This window comes from Micropterus salmoides, unplaced genomic scaffold (genome assembly GCF_014851395.1).
Source record: "Micropterus salmoides isolate LMB-PRFRI ecotype aquatic unplaced genomic scaffold, ASM1485139v1 Ms_hic_scaffold_21, whole genome shotgun sequence".
Taxonomy (NCBI): Eukaryota; Metazoa; Chordata; class Actinopteri; order Centrarchiformes; family Centrarchidae; genus Micropterus; species Micropterus salmoides.
The window spans coordinates 9,702,054-9,723,848 of NW_024041262.1; the positions used below are offsets into that span (position 1 = coordinate 9,702,054).

Sequence of the window (21,795 nt, forward strand, 5' to 3'; positions counted from 1 at the left end):
GAAGCATGTAAATGTTAAAACAAAAGAGGCCCCAGAATGGAGCCTTGGGGAACTCCACATGTCATTTTTGTTAGCTCAGATGTGTGATTACCTATACTTTTCGCCATTGCGGAGCGGGAGGGCGGGTTGGGCGCTATATTTGTGACACGTGTCAAACATGGAGGACTTAGAACCAGTGGTGGACGGTGAAGGGGGTGACGGTGAAGGGGGTTTAGGGTAGAGAAAATAGGAGTAGAGCAAGGGAAGGTGCAGGGAGTAAATTTGGTCCCAGCTCTAACCAGGTCTTCCATGTGATCAGTGAAGTCCAACAGGGGGGAGAGGGGAGAAAGGGAGTCTGAAGATTAGGGTGACCTAGATGGGGATTGAGGGGGTAAAGATGGTGAATCCTCACTGTTGGTCTTCAGTGAGGGAGGTGGAGGCTCTTCCTCTTGGCTCAGATGTCTCCCGTGATCAGAGATCTCTGATCGGCTGAGGTGGCTCTCCTTTAAGGTTTCTGGCATGTTGTGTTATGTCTTCTTCTTTGTGTCTTTGCTTTAGAAAATCAACTGACAGCAGACCAGCATCTCTAATGTGAACATGAAGGAATTTGGTCAGGTTCATCACGGTTTGTTCAGATTCATTGTAAAGATCAGTCACAAGTATGTTTTTTGGATCCAGCCGCACACTGGCAGCTGGGAGTTGATATTGAAAACATCTAGAGTTCCCTGATCACATCATTCAAACAACACTCTGCCCAGACATGATCCTCTTCTCAGACTCCACCACCATGGATGACCATGTGGGGGCTGACAGTGCCCCAGGAAGAACACATGGGTGAGGCTCACAAGAGGAAACTGCAGAAGCCGAGGCTGGCAGGCTCTCTGTGAGACAAATGTAGTGGGCTGCCAGGGGCCAGCCGGGCTCTCACTCAGCAAAGCTCTGACTGTGTTTGGAATCACCGGGGCAGTACAGAGGGGGTTACTGAAACCGCAAAGAAAGCCATCGGATGGCTTTGGACAAAGAGGGCAGGCCTGTGGCATGTTGCTGCTGGGATGCGAGCCGGGACTTGATTAAGCCCCGGCAGAGTCACCTGGTTAACAGCATCTGAGCTCCAGTGGCGCAATCGGTCAGCGCGCGGTACTTATAAGACAGTAACCTGCAGAGTGATGCCGAGGTTGTGAGTTCGAGCCTCACCTGGAGCAGGGAGCTTTTACCTGCAGCAGGTGAGGTGAAACGACAGCACAGGCAATATAATTCAACTTCAAGTAGAAGATTGGGATTGATTAAGCCCTGGCAGAGTCACCTGGTTAACAGCATCTGAGCTACTGTGGCGCAATCGGTCAGCGCGCGGTACTTATAAGACTGTAACCTGCAGAGTGATGCCGAGGTTGTGAGTTCGAGCCTCACCTGGAGCAGGAAACTTTTACCTGCAGCAGGTGAGGTGAAATGACAGCACATGCCATCTAATGATCACTCAGACATATCTGTCAGTCTATAAAAATACATTCTCCATATTGACATAAGCCTCCATGTGTTTCCTTAAAAAAACAGACAGCATCTCTCATGTAAACATGACGGAATTTGCAAATAACTTGTGGTGCATTTGTTTCCTTCACAAAAATGAGAAGTGTTTATGTGTGTGTCACATGTAATGTATTAAAAGAACACGTCTAAAACAACTCTTGGAGCTCCAAGCCCTCATCCTCCTTCATGAACTCCTCGTCTCTTTTGACTTAATTTTAAGAAGCACTGATAAATGTCAGCTTCACAATGAATTCATTTCATCTCTCCATAACTGAGACAGAAGCCATGCACACCTGCTGTTTACATTTTTAAATGCGATGGGCTTCATGTGGTTACTTTGTGTTTCAGAAGTACTAACCATGGTGATTGACAAAACTGAAAACAGTGTGTGAGGTGAGTCAAGATTTTGAGGCTGCATTCAACGGCTCCAGTGGTGTATTCGGTCAGCGTGTGGTATTTGTAAGACAGTAACCTGCAGAGTGATGCTGAGATTGTGAGTTCAAGCTTCACCTGGAGCAATGAGCTTTTAACTGCTCCAAAAGCAGGATTTTGAAATCAAGTCTTTGACATACAGGAAGCCAGTGTAAAGACCTCAGAACTGGAGTGATGTGATCCACTTTTTTGGTCTTAGTGAGGACTCGAGCAGCTGCGGTCTGAATCAGCTGTAGCTGTCTGATGGATTTCTTATGGAGCCGTGTAAAGACACCGTTACAGTAGTCGAGTCGACTGAAGATAATTGCATGGATAAGTTTTTCCAGGTCTTGCTGAGACATAAGTCCTTTAATCCTTGATATATTCTTCAGGTGATAGCAGGCTGACTTTGTAATTGTCTTAATGTGGCTCCTCAAATTCAGGTCTGAGATTTCTTGCTTGATTCGTGGTTCTTAACATTATAGATGGAAGCTGAGCACTGACTTTCAATCGTTCCTCCCTGGCTCCAAAAACAATAACTTCAGTTTTATCTTTGTTTAATTGAAGAAAATTCTGGCACCTCCAACCGTTGACCTGTTCAATACAGTTAATCAGCACTTCTATGGGATCATAGTCCCTTATGTATATCTGTGTGTCATCTGCATAATTATGGTAACATATTTTGTTGTTTTTCATAATCTGAGCCAGTGGAAGCATGTAAATGTTAAAACAAAAGAGGCCCCAGAATGGAGCCTTGGGGAACTCCACATGTCATTTTTGTTAGCTCAGATGTGTGATTACCTATACTTTTCGCCATTGCGGAGCGGGAGGGCGGGTTGGGCGCTATATTTGTGACACGTGTCAAACATGGAGGACTTAGAACCAGTGGTGGACGGTGAAGGGGGTGACGGTGAAGGGGGTTTAGGGTAGAGAAAATAGGAGTAGAGCAAGGGAAGGTGCAGGGAGTAAATTTGGTCCCAGCTCTAACCAGGTCTTCCATGTGATCAGTGAAGTCCAACAGGGGGGAGAGGGGAGAAAGGGAGTCTGAAGATTAGGGTGACCTAGATGGGGATTGAGGGGGTAAAGATGGTGAATCCTCACTGTTGGTCTTCAGTGAGGGAGGTGGAGGCTCTTCCTCTTGGCTCAGATGTCTCCCGTGATCAGAGATCTCTGATCGGCTGAGGTGGCTCTCCTTTAAGGTTTCTGGCATGTTGTGTTATGTCTTCTTCTTTGTGTCTTTGCTTTAGAAAATCAACTGACAGCAGACCAGCATCTCTAATGTGAACATGAAGGAATTTGGTCAGGTTCATCACGGTTTGTTCAGATTCATTGTAAAGATCAGTCACAAGTATGTTTTTTGGATCCAGCCGCACACTGGCAGCTGGGAGTTGATATTGAAAACATCTAGAGTTCCCTGATCACATCATTCAAACAACACTCTGCCCAGACATGATCCTCTTCTCAGACTCCACCACCATGGATGACCATGTGGGGGCTGACAGTGCCCCAGGAAGAACACATGGGTGAGGCTCACAAGAGGAAACTGCAGAAGCCGAGGCTGGCAGGCTCTCTGTGAGACAAATGTAGTGGGCTGCCAGGGGCCAGCCGGGCTCTCACTCAGCAAAGCTCTGACTGTGTTTGGAATCACCGGGGCAGTACAGAGGGGGTTACTGAAACCGCAAAGAAAGCCATCGGATGGCTTTGGACAAAGAGGGCAGGCCTGTGGCATGTTGCTGCTGGGATGCGAGCCGGGACTTGATTAAGCCCCGGCAGAGTCACCTGGTTAACAGCATCTGAGCTCCAGTGGCGCAATCGGTCAGCGCGCGGTACTTATAAGACAGTCACCTGCAGAGTGATGCCGAGGTTGTGAGTTCGAGCCTCACCTGGAGCAGGGAGCTTTTACCTGCAGCAGGTGAGGTGAAACGACAGCACAGGCAATATAACTCAACTTCAAGTAGAAGATTGGGATTGATTAAGCCCTGGCAGAGTCACCTGGTTAACAGCATCTGAGCTACTGTGGCGCAATCGGTCAGCGCGTGGTACTTATAAGACTGTAACCTGCAGAGTGATGCCGAGGTTGTGAGTTCGAGCCTCACCTGGAGCAGGAAACTTTTACCTGCAGCAGGTGAGGTGAAATGACAGCACATGCCATCATGTTTTTTGGATCCAGCCGCACACTGGCAGCTGGGAGTTGATATTGAAAACATCTAGAGTTCCCTGATCACATCATTCAAACAACACTCTGCCCAGACATGATCCTCTTCTCAGACTCCACCACCATGGATGACCATGTGGGGGCTGACAGTGCCCCAGGAAGAACACATGGGTGAGGCTCACAAGAGGAAACTGCAGAAGCCGAGGCTGGCAGGCTCTCTGTGAGACAAATGTAGTGGGCTGCCAGGGGCCAGCCGGGCTCTCACTCAGCAAAGCTCTGACTGTGTTTGGAATCACCGGGGCAGTACAGAGGGGGTTACTGAAACCGCAAAGAAAGCCATCGGATGGCTTTGGACAAAGAGGGCAGGCCTGTGGCATGTTGCTGCTGGGATGCGAGCCGGGACTTGATTAAGCCCCGGCAGAGTCACCTGGTTAACAGCATCTGAGCTCCAGTGGCGCAATCGGTCAGCGCGCGGTACTTATAAGACAGTCACCTGCAGAGTGATGCCGAGGTTGTGAGTTCGAGCCTCACCTGGAGCAGGGAGCTTTTACCTGCAGCAGGTGAGGTGAAACGACAGCACAGGCAATATAATTCAACTTCAAGTAGAAGATTGGGATTGATTAAGCCCTGGCAGAGTCACCTGGTTAACAGCATCTGAGCTACTGTGGCGCAATCGGTCAGCGCGTGGTACTTATAAGACTGTAACCTGCAGAGTGATGCCGAGGTTGTGAGTTCGAGCCTCACCTGGAGCAGGAAACTTTTACCTGCAGCAGGTGAGGTGAAATGACAGCACATGCCATCTAATGATCACTCAGACATATCTGTCAGTCTATAAAAATACATTCTCCATATTGACATAAGCCTCCATGTGTTTCCTTAAAAAAACAGACAGCATCTCTCATGTAAACATGACGGAATTTGCAAATAACTTGTGGTGCATTTGTTTCCTTCACAAAAATGAGAAGTGTTTATGTGTGTGTCACATGTAATGTATTAAAAGAACACGTCTAAAACAACTCTTGGAGCTCCAAGCCCTCATCCTCCTTCATGAACTCCTCGTCTCTTTTGACTTAATTTTAAGAAGCACTGATAAATGTCAGCTTCACAATGAATTCATTTCATCTCTCCATAACTGAGACAGAAGCCATGCACACCTGCTGTTTACATTTTTAAATGCGATGGGCTTCATGTGGTTACTTTGTGTTTCAGAAGTACTAACCATGGTGATTGACAAAACTGAAAACAGTGTGTGAGGTGAGTCAAGATTTTGAGGCTGCATTCAACGGCTCCAGTGGTGTATTCGGTCAGCGTGTGGTATTTGTAAGACAGTAACCTGCAGAGTGATGCTGAGATTGTGAGTTCAAGCTTCACCTGGAGCAATGAGCTTTTAACTGCTCCAAAAGCAGGATTTTGAAATCAAGTCTTTGACATACAGGAAGCCAGTGTAAAGACCTCAGAACTGGAGTGATGTGATCCACTTTTTTGGTCTTAGTGAGGACTCGAGCAGCTGCGGTCTGAATCAGCTGTAGCTGTCTGATGGATTTCTTATGGAGCCGTGTAAAGACACCGTTACAGTAGTCGAGTCGACTGAAGATAATTGCATGGATAAGTTTTTCCAGGTCTTGCTGAGACATAAGTCCTTTAATCCTTGATATATTCTTCAGGTGATAGCAGGCTGACTTTGTAATTGTCTTAATGTGGCTCCTCAAATTCAGGTCTGAGATTTCTTGCTTGATTCGTGGTTCTTAACATTATAGATGGAAGCTGAGCACTGACTTTCAATCGTTCCTCCCTGGCTCCAAAAACAATAACTTCAGTTTTATCTTTGTTTAATTGAAGAAAATTCTGGCACATCCAACCGTTGACCTGTTCAATACAGTTAATCAGCGCTTCTATGGTCCCTTATGTATATCTGTGTGTCATCTGCATAATTATGGTAACATATTTTGTTGTTTTTCATAATCTGAGCCAGTGGAAGCATGTAAATGTTAAAACAAAAGAGGCCCCAGAATGGAGCCTTGGGGAACTCCACATGTCATTTTTATTAGCTCAGATGTGTGATTACCTATACTTTTCACCATTGCGGAGCGGGAGGGCGGGTTGGGCGCTATATTTGTGACACGTGTCAAACATGGAGGACTTAGAACCAGTGGTGGACGGTGAAGGGGGTGACGGTGAAGGGGGTTTAGGGTAGAGAAAATAGGAGTAGAGCAAAGGAAGGTGCAGGGAGTAAATTTGGTCCCAGCTCTAACCAGGTCTTCCATGTGATCAGTGAAGTCCAACAGGGGGGAGAGGGGAGAAAGGGTGTCTGAAGATAAGGGTGACCTAGATGGGGATTGAGGGGGTAAAGATGGTGAATCCTCACTGTTGGTCTTCAGTGAGGGAGGTGGAGGCTCTTCCTCTTGGCTCAGATGTCTCCCGTGATCAGAGATCTCTGATCGGCTGAGGTGGCTCTCCTTTAAGGTTTCTGGCATGTTGTGTTATGTCTTCTTCTTTGTGTCTTTGCTTTAGAAAATCAACTGACAGCAGACCAGCATCTCTAATGTGAACATGAAGGAATTTGGTCAGGTTCATCACGGTTTGTTCAGATTCATTGTAAAGATCAGTCACAAGTATGTTTTTTGGATCCAGCCGCACACTGGCAGCTGGGAGTTGATATTGAAAACATCTAGAGTTCCCTGATCACATCATTCAAACAACACTCTGCCCAGACATGATCCTCTTTTCAGACTCCACCACCATGGATGACCATGTGGGGGTTGACAGTGCCCCAGGAAGAACACATGGGTGAGGCTCACAAGAGGAAACTGCAGAAGCCGAGGCTGGCAGGCTCTCTGTGAGACAAATGTAGTGGGCTGCCAGGGGCCAGCCGGGCTCTCACTCAGCAAAGCTCTGACTGTGTTTGGAATCACCGGGGCAGTACAGAGGGGGTTACTGAAACCGCAAAGAAAGCCATCGGATGGCTTTGGACAAAGAGGGCAGGCCTGTGGCATGTTGCTGCTGGGATGCGAGCCGGGACTTGATTAAGCCCCGGCAGAGTCACCTGGTTAACAGCATCTGAGCTCCAGTGGCGCAATCGGTCAGCGCGTGGTACTTATAAGACAGTAACTTGCGGAGTGATGCCGAGGTTGTGAGTTCAAGCCTCACCTGGAGCAGCGAGCTTTTAGCTGCTGCAAAAATGCAGTGCAATGATCTCAATTATCACTCAGAATTATTTGTCTGTAATGATCCAGTCTGTTCTGACAATTGAGAATTGTGTGTTTTCTTTAAAAAATAATTCTCTAATGTGAACAAGAAGGAATTTAGTTAAATCAGATTCAAGAGTTTTTTCAGTCCAGCTTCATTCTCACTGAAAATATCAGTCACCTTAAATGCACAGATGTTTATTCTTGCTTTACCTTAATGTTCAGTGCAACGTTTCCAAACATTCAACATGAAAAGTCATGTTCAAGCAAACCCATTGTAGTATATTTGTTTCTTTTGCAAAAATAATTAGTGTACATGTGTGTTACAGGTGTATGCAATAAAAAAACACCTCTAAAACAACTGTTGGAGCTCTAAACGCTTGTACTCTTTCATGGGCCCCTGGTGGCCCTTGACTCAACTTTATGAATCACTGATAAATGTCAGCTTCACAATAAATTAATGTCATCCCTCCATAACTAAGAGAGAAGCCATGCACACCTGCCTGTTTTTATTTTTAAATGCAATGGGCTTTGGAGTGACATAGGTATCAGTAAAGGATGTGGTTACTTTGTCTTTCAGTAGTACCAACCATGGTGATCGATTAAAGCTCTAAAGATCTCCAACAACCATAAAGACTGTCGTTACAACAGCCAGGAGCACTAACCAACCAAACAGTATCGATGATCTTGACAATGATCCCACAGAGGTTAAATAGCTGGGTTTCCCTATCAGCAAGAACTGAAGAAGTCTCTTGGATGAGCGACTAAACATCTTCAAGTATTTTTAACCAAGTCTGGCTATCCTTGATTTTAACCTTCCTTGGATAACCATGAAGCACTGTTTCCTTTCATTTTAGACTGTCAACAGTGCGTGTGTCAATCAAAATAGTGATGTTGCGCTTACGAGCTCCAGTGACGCAATTGGTCAGCGCGCAGTACTTAAAAGACAGTAACCTGTAGAGGTTGTGAGTTTGAGCCTTACCTGGAGCAGAGAGTTTTTAACTGCAGCCAATCTAATTATCTAAATGATGACTCAGACAAATCTGTCTGTAATAATCCTGTTTGTTCTGTACTCAAATTGTAGTGCGTTTGGTTCTATCACAAAACTGTGTACATGTGTCATTTATAATGTATTAAAAGAAAACAACAAAATGAGTATAATAGCTTAATAATGTTATAATCACCTTAAAGTAGTGGTTTGACAATGCTTTATATCATTTTACATTGAGACAAAAAGCATGACTGTGCATTTTTCTTAAACTCCACAGCAAGAGGACGTCAGGGCCCCTCATTATGCTGAGTCAGCCCTCATCACTGCACTGGGTAACAACTAGCAGCAAGACGTTAAAACAAAGTCAATTAAAAATATTTTTATAAATGTAACACTGCATTTGTTGTGGATGTGTCCCAGACGGTGCATGTTCTCAAACAGTCTATTAAAGTTTAAAAGTGAATAACTCAAGAGACCAACTTGTTGTATCCTTGTGACTGGTGTAAACATTATGTAATCATTGTAAACATTACTGAGTGTGTTCATCTGTGTATTTAACAAAAACTCATTATTTCAGCTGAGATTGATATTAGTAGCCTACCTAAATACCTAATATTGTAGGCCACTTCTCACACAAATGTCTCTAAAAACTCCATATGTTTTTTATTCATTTGGTGGGTCACCATCAACATTTGATATAGACAAATGTTGTTGAATTGTTGATCAAAAAACAGACACTTGTTGCTTGTTCTTTACCTGGAAATGATTAACATCCCTGCCTGATCTCTGACTCTTCTGCATGATGGTGTAAGTTCAAATGCATTAATTAAAGACACATACTGTGTTACAACAAAGGTAAAAGTATTCTGGGTAATACAGCTTGGTGGTCGCCTCAATGCAGGCGGGCCCCATGGCCACTGCTCCTTGATTAGCAGCTTATGGAACTGCAGATAGTAGCACCCATCTAAGTATCTGCTGCAATGAAGCCTGTAGCTCACATTTAATCATTTTCTTCCTTCTCATGGTGTGGACTAAGACATTTTAAAGAAATGCAAAGACGTTTTTAAGAGTTAATAATGCACTTTACATAATTAAATGTCTTTACACAGTAATAAACCCTCGTGCAGGTACGGAACTTAGGTCAGCATCGGAACACCCCACACCAGCTGCTCGCTGAGGCCAGCCACATTAATGTTATGATAGAAATATCCAGTGTGACGCACGTACAGCAGCAGATAGCGAGGTGGCGCAGAGCCCCCACCCTGCTCTGGCTGTGGTCCGATAACGCAGAAGGAGGAAACATCACGGCGGCTGAGACCTTTACATCACACCTCGTTTTCTTCACACAGAAAGGAATTATTTCTTAATCTCTTTTACTCACCGTCCGTTTCTGCGTTCAAAATGGTTGATTAACACCATTTACGCACACGTTTGTCGCCTGAACTTATCTGTGACTTCTGTCACAGTCACCACACACTCTGGATACTGACCTACAGTGAATTAAATAGACTGCAATGATCTCAGAGAGGGAGAAAGCGCTCATTGCAGAAATATGGGGAAGGCTGACCGTCGTGGCAGAAGATATTGGGTCAGATGCGCTTCTTAGGTAGGTTCATACAAGTCCAAAATACAAACTGTCTGTATATTTGAAATAAACAACCATCGAGAGAGTGTGTCTGTCATTAAAAATTAAGCAGATATTAAGTTGATAAATTGTATAAATGAACAGTTGTGGATGTAACCCACTTCTCTTTCACAGAAGCATCATGCTTAAGAACGTCTGGTGTGTTTATGTTAAGACTTCCAAAGAGATTTTCACCTTAGCTCCAAAACACTTTATTAATGACTTAATCAACATGTGTTCTCAATAACGGTATTAGTTAATGTTAGTTAAAGTTAATGCCATTTATAAATGTAGACTTGGTGGCTAAAACATTGATAAATGAAAGATGCACCATGGAGAGCAGTAAATTAAAATGCCAGTGCATTACTGAGAATTAACATTAAATCATTATCTGTAATGGGTTCTGGGTGCTGGCGGTGATTCAAGACCAGTGTAGTGAAATGTTCAAGTCGTCACATATGGACGCATGGTCAAAACCCATCAGCTCAGTTTGTAACGCACTGGGGATCCCTATAGCGTCATAGGTCAAAGCAGTGGGGGATCCCTGTAGCGTCAGGTTTTGACGGTAAAGGCAGGTTTACGATATTTAGACTGAGTAAGCAGGTGGTTGGGGTAGATGGAGGGCCCAGTGCTTGAAGTAGAAAAAAATAGGAGCCAGTAGGGGCGTCACTTTTTGTTGTAAAGTGGTAAAGTGGTATAAAGGCTCAGATTAGGGGTGTGATGACGCACTGTCACGAGAACAAGATGAAAATATATTTTAACCGTATTTTGAATAAATATTCAATACTGAAATATGGCCTGTCAGTGGGAGGTCTGGGGGTCCTCCCTTAAAAGACTTTGAGCATTAAACACTTAATTTGTGCACCAATTTATGGTAGAAATGCCTTTATTTATATGAAGGGAAACAAAATTAAGGTGGCAGGTGACAATTCAAAATATAATGGAATATAATGCTGTTATCAGCAGCTTGTATTTTTAGCTTAAGTTACTTTTTTGGACAATGCACATTTGTTTCTTCTATGTTTCAATTGCACTGCATGTTTTCTTATTGTGCATTGTTTCATTTGTTATTGAACATTTCTTGTTGCAAGGTGTTTTTAGAACATTTTTAACAAAAACTTTCAAAAAGTGATGGAGACATTCTGATTCTGACATGTCCCCAGCGTCCCCAGTGTTACTTAAATGTCACCTAGCCTAACTGTCAATATTTTTAAATGTCCCGCCCCATCCAGGCTTTGATTGGTCGGTTCAAGAAAACTGACATTACAAGCTACTTTCTACACACTTGCTTCAGAGCCTGGGCAGATTGAGAGGCACCCGAGCTTCTCTTCTCCCTTGTCTCTCTCAGGCGACAGAGATTAGCAGGCAGGTGTGAACGGGAACAGGTGAGCGTCACGTAGCACCCAGAGAACCTGATATGGAGAGGGCAGAGGAACCCATTATATAAAAAATACTGTGATAATGAACACTATTGACTCTGGAGGCCAACTGTGACATATTATTCAAAAACAAATCTATATTTTTCCAGAATTGGTTTAACAATAATATTCTTTTTGTAAAACAGTTATTCAACTCAGAAGGTTTTCTAATGAACTATTCTGAATTCTTGTCTTGCTGTAATATCCCTGTCACTCCGAAAGAGTTTGCTGTTGTAATGGACGCCATTCCCAAAGGTGTGATGCTATTTAAGGGTAACACTGACCCGCTTCTTTCTAGTTGTATGTTGTCGTTAAATTACACTATGATCGGAAAAATATGTTTTTATCCAGCCGTTCAAGACGGAACAGAAGGATTAGGTCTCTTTTTCAGAAAGACATTGTCAACATCCCATATGTAGTCCATTACTGGGAAAGATTTGTTTCAAATATCAAGTGGAAAAGGGGTTGGACCATACCCTCAAAATAAACCTCGAGACGCCGGTTTCAAACTTCGCCATCGATGCTACCCAACAAAACATTATTTGCAAAGACTTAGAAATGACATTGACATTAACTGCTCTTTCTGTGGACTTTATTGTGAAATAACCATACTTTGCACAATATATCAGCTGTAACATTTCTGCCCATTTTTTTCTGCTGTACAAAGATGTGCTGTTTGATTTTTATGATGTCTGCATTTTAAAACAAAAACAATATTATCTCATAAATCTCTTCATTGTTTTATCAAAATTACACATTCACAAAAGTAAATTTTGTAACCGCAATCCTTTATTTAAAGTATTTATGAGTTAATTGCAACAATACATTCAGCACTCTTCAAACCCCAAAGCCTTAAAGACTCTCGATGTATGTAAACTTCTTAATTACCTGAACTGCTGATTATATTCTTTATTTTTATTTTATTTATGTTAACCCCTGGTCTTTGCTTGCACTTTATACTTGCATTTGAGTTGCAATAAAGAACTTATAAAAAATAAAAATGGAGAGGGCAGAGGAGAGCTTCCCAGTACACCAAAGAGTAAAATGTCGAAGTGCTGGTGGGTAGGCCTACCGGCCAACTTCAAGCACTGGGAGGGCCAGAATCGGGAGAGCGGTGTTCGTATAGCCTATAGTTTACGCCCAATTTTTCAGTTTTTATTTGTTAAAAAGGTTTGAAATATCCAATAAATTTCGTTCCACTTCATAATTGTGTCCCACTTGTTGTTGATTCTTCACAAAAAATTACAGTTTTATGTCTTTATGTTTGAAGCCTGAAATGTGACAAAAGGTCGAAGTTCAAGGGGGCCGAATACTTTCGCAAGGCACTGTAGATGTTGTTTAGACACTAGACAGACACTTTAGCCAACTAGCAACTTCTCTATCAGAAAGTCTGAGGTAAATTTCTGAGGTTATAAGCTCACATATGCACATTTAGCTAACTAGCTCGCTGGCATGCACATATTTGACCTCAGACCCACTTACCTTGCCCAACTTGATGTTTTGAAACGCGTGCATATAATTTCAAGTGTAACCGGACGCTGCATATGTATTGTTGCTAACTTTACTGGAAGTTGGATATTTGTTGTTGCTAAGTGTTGCTAACTTGACCGTGGAGCCCTAAACAAAACCAAGCAAAAGGGCCTTGACCAACCGTCAAGCCAATGTGCTGAGTTCATTATAATAATGATGATGGCAACAAAGAGAAGAAGCAAAAGGAGTGGCCAGAATCGATGTCCATGCCCCGCTCACTTTAATTATTAATAATATTTTTGTACTTTTAACTACACAAGTGCAACACAGGCCTACACCCTGATTCATTCAAATTACTTTCCCAATTACTTCCCCAGGATGTTTACCTCTTACCCAGGTACCAAGACATACTTTTCCCATCTTGACATCAGCCCTGGCTCCTCTCACCTACGCTCTCATGGGAAGAAGATTGTTCTGGCCATAGCAGAGGGAGCCAAAGACATAAGCCAGCTGACCGTCACCCTGGCTCCTCTGCAAACCCTGCATGCCTACCAGCTCCGGATAGACCCGACCAACTTCAAGGTGCATTTATTGTTCTACTGATGGATCATACTGACATGAACTCTTAATTAATCAGTGATTCTTTTATTAATGAGTTGGTGCTTGCTAAAATGTTCTTAGTGTTTTAATCCCAGTGTGGCACTGATTTTTCAGTGGTGTAAAAATGGCATCATCTCAAGTCCATGTAAGATCAAGCTCCACCGACATCAGCAGCTTCAAAACCAACATGTCAATCATGTTTCTCCCAACAACTCATGCAGCTTAACACATGACTGTGTAGGTCAGTCTCAAATATTTCAAGATAGAAATGGACTTACTGCTGACAAAGCACAGCACTAAACAGGAAGGGTTAAAATCAGTTAAATTTAGACTGAGAATATTGTGTAAAAAACTATTTGGACAACAGTGACATATTATACAAACTAGTTTGTTTGCAGGCAAAACCCTCATAAAAAACATTTATTCCTACTTGTATTAATATGGGGATTTGTTTTCTTAGGCCTGGACATTTTATTTGCTTTGTTTTTACTGGAAGCCCAACTTGAATCAGCTTTGAGGCAGCATTGAATAACAAACCTCCATTTTCTCTGCAGCTTTTCTCACACTGTATTCTCGTCACCCTGGCCTGTCACATGGGCGAAGACTTCACGCCGGTTGCACACGCAGCAATGGATAAGTTCCTGTCAGCTTACGGAGCCGTGCTCGCAGAGAAATACAGATGAGATCCAGCCATGTGTTTTTAGGATGTGCACCATTAATGATGTTATATGACATATGACAAATATTTATGAATGTGTGGTTGTTATTGTGCAATGGTTTGTATTAATTAAGCTGTGCAATGAACTGTTGTCTTGTTGTATTATCATATAGAATAAGAAGAATAAGGACCAAACCCGGACCAAACCTGTGGTTTTGAATGTTTTATCCATTAACAAATGTTGTACTGCTGACCATTTTCGAAGTACACCATAAGTTATTAAATTAATTGTAGTCAGCAATTGTCTTTCGTATTTATTTCATTTAATGATGAAATTTTTCAAAAAAAACTTTCAGACACTTAAAACTTAATCCTTTACAGTGAACTCTATGAACTTGCAGTATCCCTTAGAAAACTGTTAATGGGCTTAGAACAACACACTGGACAGCAGCAGAACAACACCAAACTGACCTGGGTTTTATACAGTAGTGCAACAGCGCCACCATTTGATGATATTTTGGTTGACATCCAAACTCTGAGAAACAGTTGCAAAATTCGTTCATCCATCCATCGTCAACTGCTTATCCAGCGCAGGGTCGCGGGGTGCCAAATTCACAATAATACAAAAAATATCACAAATACTCATGCCCTGTTTTATTTAGCCTACAAAATGGATCTTGTGGTGAGATTTTATTATATTATAATGGACTCTGAACCTCAAACAGCTTTTCAGCCTTTTGTTAAATTACAGATGTAGCTAGTTTATCATTTTTTACCACCTACCGCTTTTTTCTGGATCCAGAATGTGAACACCGGGTTTGATTTATTTGCTCTTTTGTAGCTACAACTACCTGTTGAAGCCTTAAGTCATATCAGGAGCCTTTGGAGTCCAAGCCAGTCCAAGCCAGTCTGTTTATGGCCGGAGTCAGAGGAGGAATCAGAGACTGTGACAATAAAGATGGAGCCAGAAGAATATGAGGAACCTCTGAGCTAAATCATGGTTCCAGAAAACTTGTCTGCAGTCCGACAGAAATGCAAGAGCATGGGGAGAGACATCAGTCAGGCTGCAGACAGCTGAGTAACTCAGGACAAGGTAACTTATTGCTAATTATGAGTTGTCCCCAGATGAGTTGTAGCCTACATGGTGTAGTTGTCATTTGGTATAGTCTGCATCCACTAATGTGTTGTCTATATTCTCCTTCGTCTCTGTGTTTGGAATCTGTTAATGACTGTGGTGCCTGATGGATCTTAAACACTCAATTGAAAGATATCCTGTCCTGTCCCTGTAACCCAGGCAGCAGGTGTTGGCAGTGATGGAGTGGTCTTATATAAGAACAGGCAAGAAAAAATCAATAAGTAGGCTGCGATCTGACTGATGTGTCAAGAGAGGCTGTTTGCCAGACTGCTAATGCACAGTCAGGACTACTTCAATTTCCTTTCAGCATAAAACAACATAATAATGTGGGGTTTTTTTTAAATTGTAATTTGGATGTTTTCACAACAGTGAAAATAATTAATGAATGCTTTATTACTTAAAGTGAATTCTTTTGTTACTAGTGGTGTCCAGACCAGGATATATTTCAACAGTACACAAATTTATTGTCAGCCGAGGCCAGAAAATCATCTTTGGTCTCACCAGACAAACATCACTACCCTATATAAACATACAAAACATTATTAGCCTACATCAATACCGAACATCTCCACACATGACACCACTAGTTAATAGTTTGCCGTCAAATCCCTTCTTACTTTGACAAAGGAGGTAGGTCTAAGAAACCAAATCCTCTGGTCCAAATGTGATCATGCAACTTGAGCTCCTATGACATGACACAAAAATATATTAACTACTACACAAGTGCAAAAGTCTAATCTGGCAAGGAAATATTTACGCAGTGTAACACGAAGGCAAATTTTGACAATTTAAATGTAACAGCAGTAATTAAAGAATGAGAAGGCTACAATTCTAATAGTCATATTGGAAATGTATTAGGTAACTGCACATCCACATCTTGTTACCACACAAGTTCGAGTGTGTGATCCAATCGGCGAAGAAGCTGGAGCCCCGTTGTTTTTGTTCTCATTATTCTTTCTTTCTTTCTTTCTTCTTTCTCTCCGCTTAAACAGTTTGTGGAGCAAGAACTGCTGGACGAAAAATCACCAAAATTGGCAGGTGGATTGCAAATTCCACCCACTACTCAGGTAAAAACAATGGCACTCTTAGACCTCATGGTGGCGCTATAACAAATAACTTTTACGTTTTTGCAATTATCTCGAAAACGGCTACGTTTAGAGTCAAGGGTCACCCAGTTGATGCATACATTTTAGTAATGACTGCTTAAAGTGAGCATGGCTTATTACAACAAATGTCCATTTCTAGACATTTCTCATTCCAATCAAAAAGTCTACGTAGGCCAAATCACCCTACATCATAGAGAGCTGAAATTATTTCAGCACATCCACATAGGCTATGTGATAAATGTTTGCCTCAGTGCAACCTATGGTCAATTCAGAAGTAAGTCACTCTATATTTTTCATAATGTGCTAAATCAATAAAGATATCTCCACAAGTCCTCGTTCAAACGCTTCCAAAATCGACACCGACATTGTAGATGGCCGATATCAAGCGTTACAGAGGGTTTTTAAATTGGTGAAATGGTGAGTCTGCAGTGATTCAGTATCTCGCTGTAACTTGTAAGCCTACAGTAGGCCTATGTACGGCATTTTCTTTTTTGCTTAGTGTTGGATCAAACACCACCAAAATAACTGACAACACACCCAGAATGATGTGATTTTTTTCAGAATTTTATCACCAACTTCTTGACTGTTGTAAGCGTTTTAAGTTAAAAACTGACAAAAATATCCGAGTCTGGCACATGTGATGTCACTGGCTCAACTCGTGAGGAGGTGTGGAAATCAATTCAGCTCATAGTGAATCAAGGTTTACCCTATTCTACTTGGATCCTGTGACACAATTTTCTCTGCTAAAAAGTGTTTGTGCAACATAAAACTTAAAACTTGGAAACACGAAATGTGGCAGGTGGGTTGAACATTTGACCCACTAGTCAAGTAGGCCTACGTAGGCCATACTTAGGCTACCCTCTCTGACCTGAATGTGATGCTGTAAAAATCAAGTTTGCGGTTCCGCAGTTATCTTAAATAAAGTTTGGCTTCGAGACCAAATTATCTCGTCGCTTTAATCTCTGACTATAATCACCTGCATCTGGTCTTGAATGCGGAGCTGTCCCTCGTGCTGAAATAGGCTATAAAAAAATCAGAGCTGTCTCTGGTGCTAAAATAAACGTGAACGTGAACCCCTGGGGAAAATAGAACATTTTTGACACATTTCCTAGTTGCTCCTTGAAGAACTCCACCACATCGTCAATTAGTCATATGGTCTAGATAATCCAAGAATTACAAGAAAGATTAGAAATCAGGTGCAGCGATTTAGTTACATTATTTTGGTTTTGTGGTGGCCAGGGCTGGACTATTAATCTGGCATACCGGGCAAAGGCCCGCGGTGGGCCGATGCACCTTTGTGGGTCAGTGTCATGTAAATTATTTATTTATTTAACTGTTATCATGAGCGCATGGACAGCGGCCCACTGGGTAATTTTCTATACTGACATTGGGCTGGCTCAGTCATCTCTTACTAGCCCCCACCCCCTCTGTTCTCTGTTTCTTGCATTGCGGGCCAAAAAAAAAAAACATTTTTCAGATGAAGGCCGATCTGTTTGCTGCCGGGGCTGCAGTAGCTTCAGTAGCTGCATAATGCAGGCACGGGAAAGTCTGTGGTTTGAAATAAATGATTTTAATAACAATTAACAATAGCCTCTTTTAAACGGCATAAACTATTCTCGTGTGTCAAAGTTCGTGTGCCTGTTGGCGGGGTGACACCGAGGGTTTTTCCGGTTGAAATTCACGCTGTATGTTGTTTTGTCAGTGGTCCTCGTGTGGCTTTCCAACCCGCAAACTGACGCATCTTTAGGGTTCGAGCCCTTATCTGCTTTGAGCTGCAGCCTGTGATAGTCCAAGTGCGTGATGAGCTCGAGCATCACACGGAAAAAACAACGCCCCTGAAATCCACTCTCAGCGGACACCGACACCATTACAAAAACCAGGGGGACTGCCTTAAAAACGTTTCAGTTCTTCATATGCACAGCAATTACAGGAAGGCGAAGGTTGAAATTCTTAGTTCTCCTGTTTTCTCAAACAATGCCAGTGCAAATATGCATAAAGATAAAAAAAATAAAATTAGAATCTGAGACAAAAACATAATATTGTGCAGACGTTAAAATATAGGAATAAAATATAATATATTGTGGTAGTTAGGTGTGTGCAGTAGCCTAATGGTGAAATGTATAAACTGTAATATAAACAGCTTGTGCAGTAGTAGACTATTTTATTTTATTTAACCTTTACTTATTCAGGAGAAACCCCATTGAGATATAATCTCTTTTTCAAGGGAAACCTGGTCAAGAAACAGCATTTGAAAGTTACATTGACACACAGCGACGTGTTGGGGAATAACTAGTTACATGTATTTTAGTTACATAATTTAATTACAAAGTACATGTAACTGTAATCCGTTACAGCTATTGGACAAAAAGTGTAATTAAGTTACAGTTACTTCTGAAAATGTTCATGATTACTAGCTACATCTGAAAATTTTCACTAAAAAGCTCGGCTATTTGTTGAATAATAGGCCTATTCATTTTGTTGCTATGCATGTTTTTCATGTGCACAATGTCTTCCTTTGCCATTTCCAGCCATTTAGTAAAGTTTGATGCTGTTCTGATGCTTTTGATTGGTTCTAGTGTTTGAACTTGCAATTTGCAGCGCCACCCGTCTGCCAGCTAAATTTCCTCTCAAGCTGTTTTTTCAAAATGGTTAACAGTATAAAAGATTCGTTAGAAATTCAGAAAAGTAACCAAAAAGTAATTAAATGGAATAAGTTACATTACGTTGATAAAGTAATTGAACTAGTTACACTACTATTATATTTTAAATAGGGGAACTTGTAATCGGTAACCAGGACCAAGATCAAAATCTTCCCAACACTGCAAATGACAATACGGGACAAATATATATCAAGACACCCACACATACACTTCCATCCTTTCCAGGCTATGGGAAACATCTACACTCCTCCTTAAGGACATCAACCAGGGACTTGAACTCCCTAAGTGGTACACAATATAAAAAGGCAGTTTTTCCTAACTTGAAACAACCCTGGAGACTTTTAAAAGCCTGCCGTGTTTGGTAACTACTGACCACAGAGTTAGGAGGCTACATAGGTAATTTGCACGTGATTGTCTTGTACATAAAACACAATTCCCTTACATCATAAATAACGACAGGTAGCCTAGGTCGATAACTTTCTTGAAATCATTTATGACGATTTGTAATTAATTACGCATGCACAAAACAAAACATAGGGACAACAAATAGACTTTGCTTCAGCATGCCTTTATTTATTTATCGAGGAGACACATAACAGATGTGGCGTTAGATCTCCTTCAGGTGTGGTGGTGCGGAGGCTGCTGGGTTTAGTGGTACTGCTTTCCTAGAGCAGACGTCACCACGGCCAGGAACTTCTGCCAGGCGGCCTGCGTTTCTGGTGTGAAGTTGGCCCCCATTTTGGCGGCGATGACGATGGTCAGGCAATCAGACAGCAGCTATAGGAAGGGAGAAAAACTTTCAATTATTTTCTTTTTTACGTGCACTTCAATCACAGTTATGACAGAAGTGCGCTTGGCATCATAGAAAACAACATTTTGAAATGGGATCAATACATGTTTTAATGTTCGTGCATATGCAAGGATTTAAATATATCTATCTATTAAATATTCTTTGGTAGGGCTACAAATTGATTTTATATGTCAACACATTTCTGAGATTCCCTAAATTTTGTGTGTGCGATTTGACTATTTAGGTGGAGATTTTGCGCCAGAGGCTGAAACTTCACCCTGAAGTTGTCGGGGTCGACGTGGAGCTTCTCGGAGTGGAGGACGCTGAGCTCGGCATAGGTGGCCTTGATCTTGTCCATGTTCTTCACAGCCCGGTCCAGACCGTGCAGCACCTTAACACCGTGGGCTGCGATGTTTGGGTTGCTCTGGATGGCCTCAGCATTGTAGAGGTTACCGTAGGAGGAGAAGTGCCTCTGAGTCCAGGGGTAGACGATCAGCAACCTGCAGGGGAAGAGAGAATTCAGCATCTAATAAGACCAGTGAAGAGAAGCATTAACTGCATGTTGCAGAAACAATATATCGCAGTTTTACTTAGGGCTTCAGGAGTGTTCCGTACCTGCAGATAGCTTTGGGGCCGATCTCTTCATAGTCAAGGTTAGAAAAGATGCTGGTGATGATGCTGCGCTCCTTCTCAGTCCACTCAACCATGGCTGTTGTTTAATGTTCGTTCAGGCTTGAAAGAAAGGGCTGAATAATACTTCAACTCGACCGTCGTCTATTTAAATGTGCCAATGCACGTCCCCCCGCCCTAAGGGAGAAGGTGACTGTGATAGGCTGGAGATGAAGAGTTCCAGATAAAAGACTGACTCCTTCCAGAAGTTTCTGGAACGGTTTGATATTACCTTAATGGTATTGCGGATTTACAAAGACGCCAGAGATTGACGTCAATTTTTCAGACTTTCAGCCAACATGTTATCGGACAATCTGCACATTTAGAGGCGAATTAATTAAACAGTAGCCTACAGTGTCAAAAACGTGGAGTTCTTGTGCATGTGAAGAAAAAACTATGCAAGTTAGCACACTTTATTTTTTTTATTTTTTAATCGTTTTCCACACACAACTTAAAATCAGGACAAACTGCACATGAAACCCTTTTTAAAATGTTTCTTTGCGGTGGTGGTTCTACTCTTTTAAATTCATTTCACCTGCAGGATCGGCCTTTGTTTGCAGCACTGGGGACTATTATTTAATCCTGAACGACCTAACCGAGGTCTTTTTACTTTTTGACTTTATTATTTTATAGAAAGCATAATTTATTGTTAAAGCAGTAGCCTGTCAGTAATGCTTAGGGGATATATTACATGTTTTAATAGATAAATGAAGCACCCTACATAAAAAAGAGCATTTCTCAGAATGCTTTGGTTGAGAACAGATATAAAACAATGGTCTCTAATAAATGCTAAAAGCAACTGTATTCGTGTTTATTTATTTAGTCATTTCAAATTTCCCTCACTGTCCAGTGCAGTCCAGTAGCAGTGTTTGGTGCCAGAGTGTAATCTATAGAGCCACACTGGTATTATCTCCAGCAGCGCCCCCTCCACCCAGGCAACAGCTGCCAAAAGCTACGTAGGTTTTGATTAAGAAAATACATGAGGCCGATGATAAAGGTAATGAGCGCTACCTCCTCCCCTTGATATGAAATAAACTTATGGCCAGAAACAAAAATTCCGAATTAAATTAAATTAAATCTTAAACAGTGTTCGCAGCTGCAACGCGATAAGACTGTAATTATTAATAGGCCCAGGAATATTATTTATATAAAATGATTAATCGAGTGCACGCGGCATGATGCAGGAAGCCCAAATAAACTTTCGGCACTCATTTTGTACTGTTTCCACCTTTGATCTGTTGTTTCAGCCCACAGCAAAACATGTCACACATGCCTCACAACCTTCACTGGCCGGAACGCTAGAGCCTTGTATTGCCCTTACTGTATAACCTATCTAATTTAATTGATCACGTTTATTGATTTTTTTTCAAGCCATTTACTGGGGCGTAAACTCACCCAGGCCTCTCAGTTGGCAGAGATG

The 21,795-nt window shown here is 42.0% G+C and overlaps 2 protein-coding genes and 7 non-coding genes across 9 annotated transcripts; 8 read left to right on the forward strand and 1 right to left on the reverse strand.

Annotated features, from left to right (window-relative positions):
• The first annotated feature begins 1,087 nt into the window (after nucleotides 1–1,087).
• On the forward strand, nucleotides 1,088–1,181 carry trnai-uau. The gene is made up of 2 exons: nucleotides 1,088–1,125; nucleotides 1,146–1,181. It is a non-coding gene; the product is annotated as a tRNA-Ile (tRNA).
• Nucleotides 1,182–1,300: 119 nt separating this feature from the next.
• Nucleotides 1,301–1,394, forward strand: trnai-uau. Its single transcript has 2 exons — nucleotides 1,301–1,338; nucleotides 1,359–1,394. It is a non-coding gene; the product is annotated as a tRNA-Ile (tRNA).
• A 2,317-nt stretch (nucleotides 1,395–3,711) lies between these two features.
• trnai-uau lies at nucleotides 3,712–3,805 on the forward strand. The gene is made up of 2 exons: nucleotides 3,712–3,749; nucleotides 3,770–3,805. It is a non-coding gene; the product is annotated as a tRNA-Ile (tRNA).
• A 119-nt stretch (nucleotides 3,806–3,924) lies between these two features.
• Nucleotides 3,925–4,018, forward strand: trnai-uau. The gene is made up of 2 exons: nucleotides 3,925–3,962; nucleotides 3,983–4,018. It is a non-coding gene; the product is annotated as a tRNA-Ile (tRNA).
• A 496-nt stretch (nucleotides 4,019–4,514) lies between these two features.
• On the forward strand, nucleotides 4,515–4,608 carry trnai-uau. The gene is made up of 2 exons: nucleotides 4,515–4,552; nucleotides 4,573–4,608. It is a non-coding gene; the product is annotated as a tRNA-Ile (tRNA).
• A 119-nt stretch (nucleotides 4,609–4,727) lies between these two features.
• On the forward strand, nucleotides 4,728–4,821 carry trnai-uau. Its single transcript has 2 exons — nucleotides 4,728–4,765; nucleotides 4,786–4,821. It is a non-coding gene; the product is annotated as a tRNA-Ile (tRNA).
• Nucleotides 4,822–7,130: 2,309 nt separating this feature from the next.
• trnai-uau lies at nucleotides 7,131–7,224 on the forward strand. The gene is made up of 2 exons: nucleotides 7,131–7,168; nucleotides 7,189–7,224. It is a non-coding gene; the product is annotated as a tRNA-Ile (tRNA).
• A 2,285-nt stretch (nucleotides 7,225–9,509) lies between these two features.
• Nucleotides 9,510–14,316, forward strand: zgc:163057 (uncharacterized protein LOC563335 homolog). Its single transcript, XM_038735473.1, has 3 exons — nucleotides 9,510–9,851; nucleotides 13,135–13,339; nucleotides 13,912–14,316. The coding sequence occupies exons 1-3, from the start codon at nucleotides 9,760–9,762 to the stop codon at nucleotides 14,038–14,040; spliced, it is 426 nt and encodes a 141-aa protein (XP_038591401.1). The 5' UTR covers nucleotides 9,510–9,759; the 3' UTR covers nucleotides 14,041–14,316.
• A 5,147-nt stretch (nucleotides 14,317–19,463) lies between these two features.
• Nucleotides 19,464–20,486, reverse strand: LOC119915756 (hemoglobin subunit beta-1-like). Its single transcript, XM_038735471.1, has 3 exons — nucleotides 20,322–20,486; nucleotides 19,984–20,206; nucleotides 19,464–19,693 (listed from the first exon to the last, which is right to left on the reverse strand). Exons 1-3 carry the CDS (start codon nucleotides 20,411–20,413, stop codon nucleotides 19,565–19,567), a joined length of 444 nt encoding a protein of 147 aa, XP_038591399.1. The 5' UTR covers nucleotides 20,414–20,486; the 3' UTR covers nucleotides 19,464–19,564.
• Nucleotides 20,487–21,795: the final 1,309 nt, after the last annotated feature.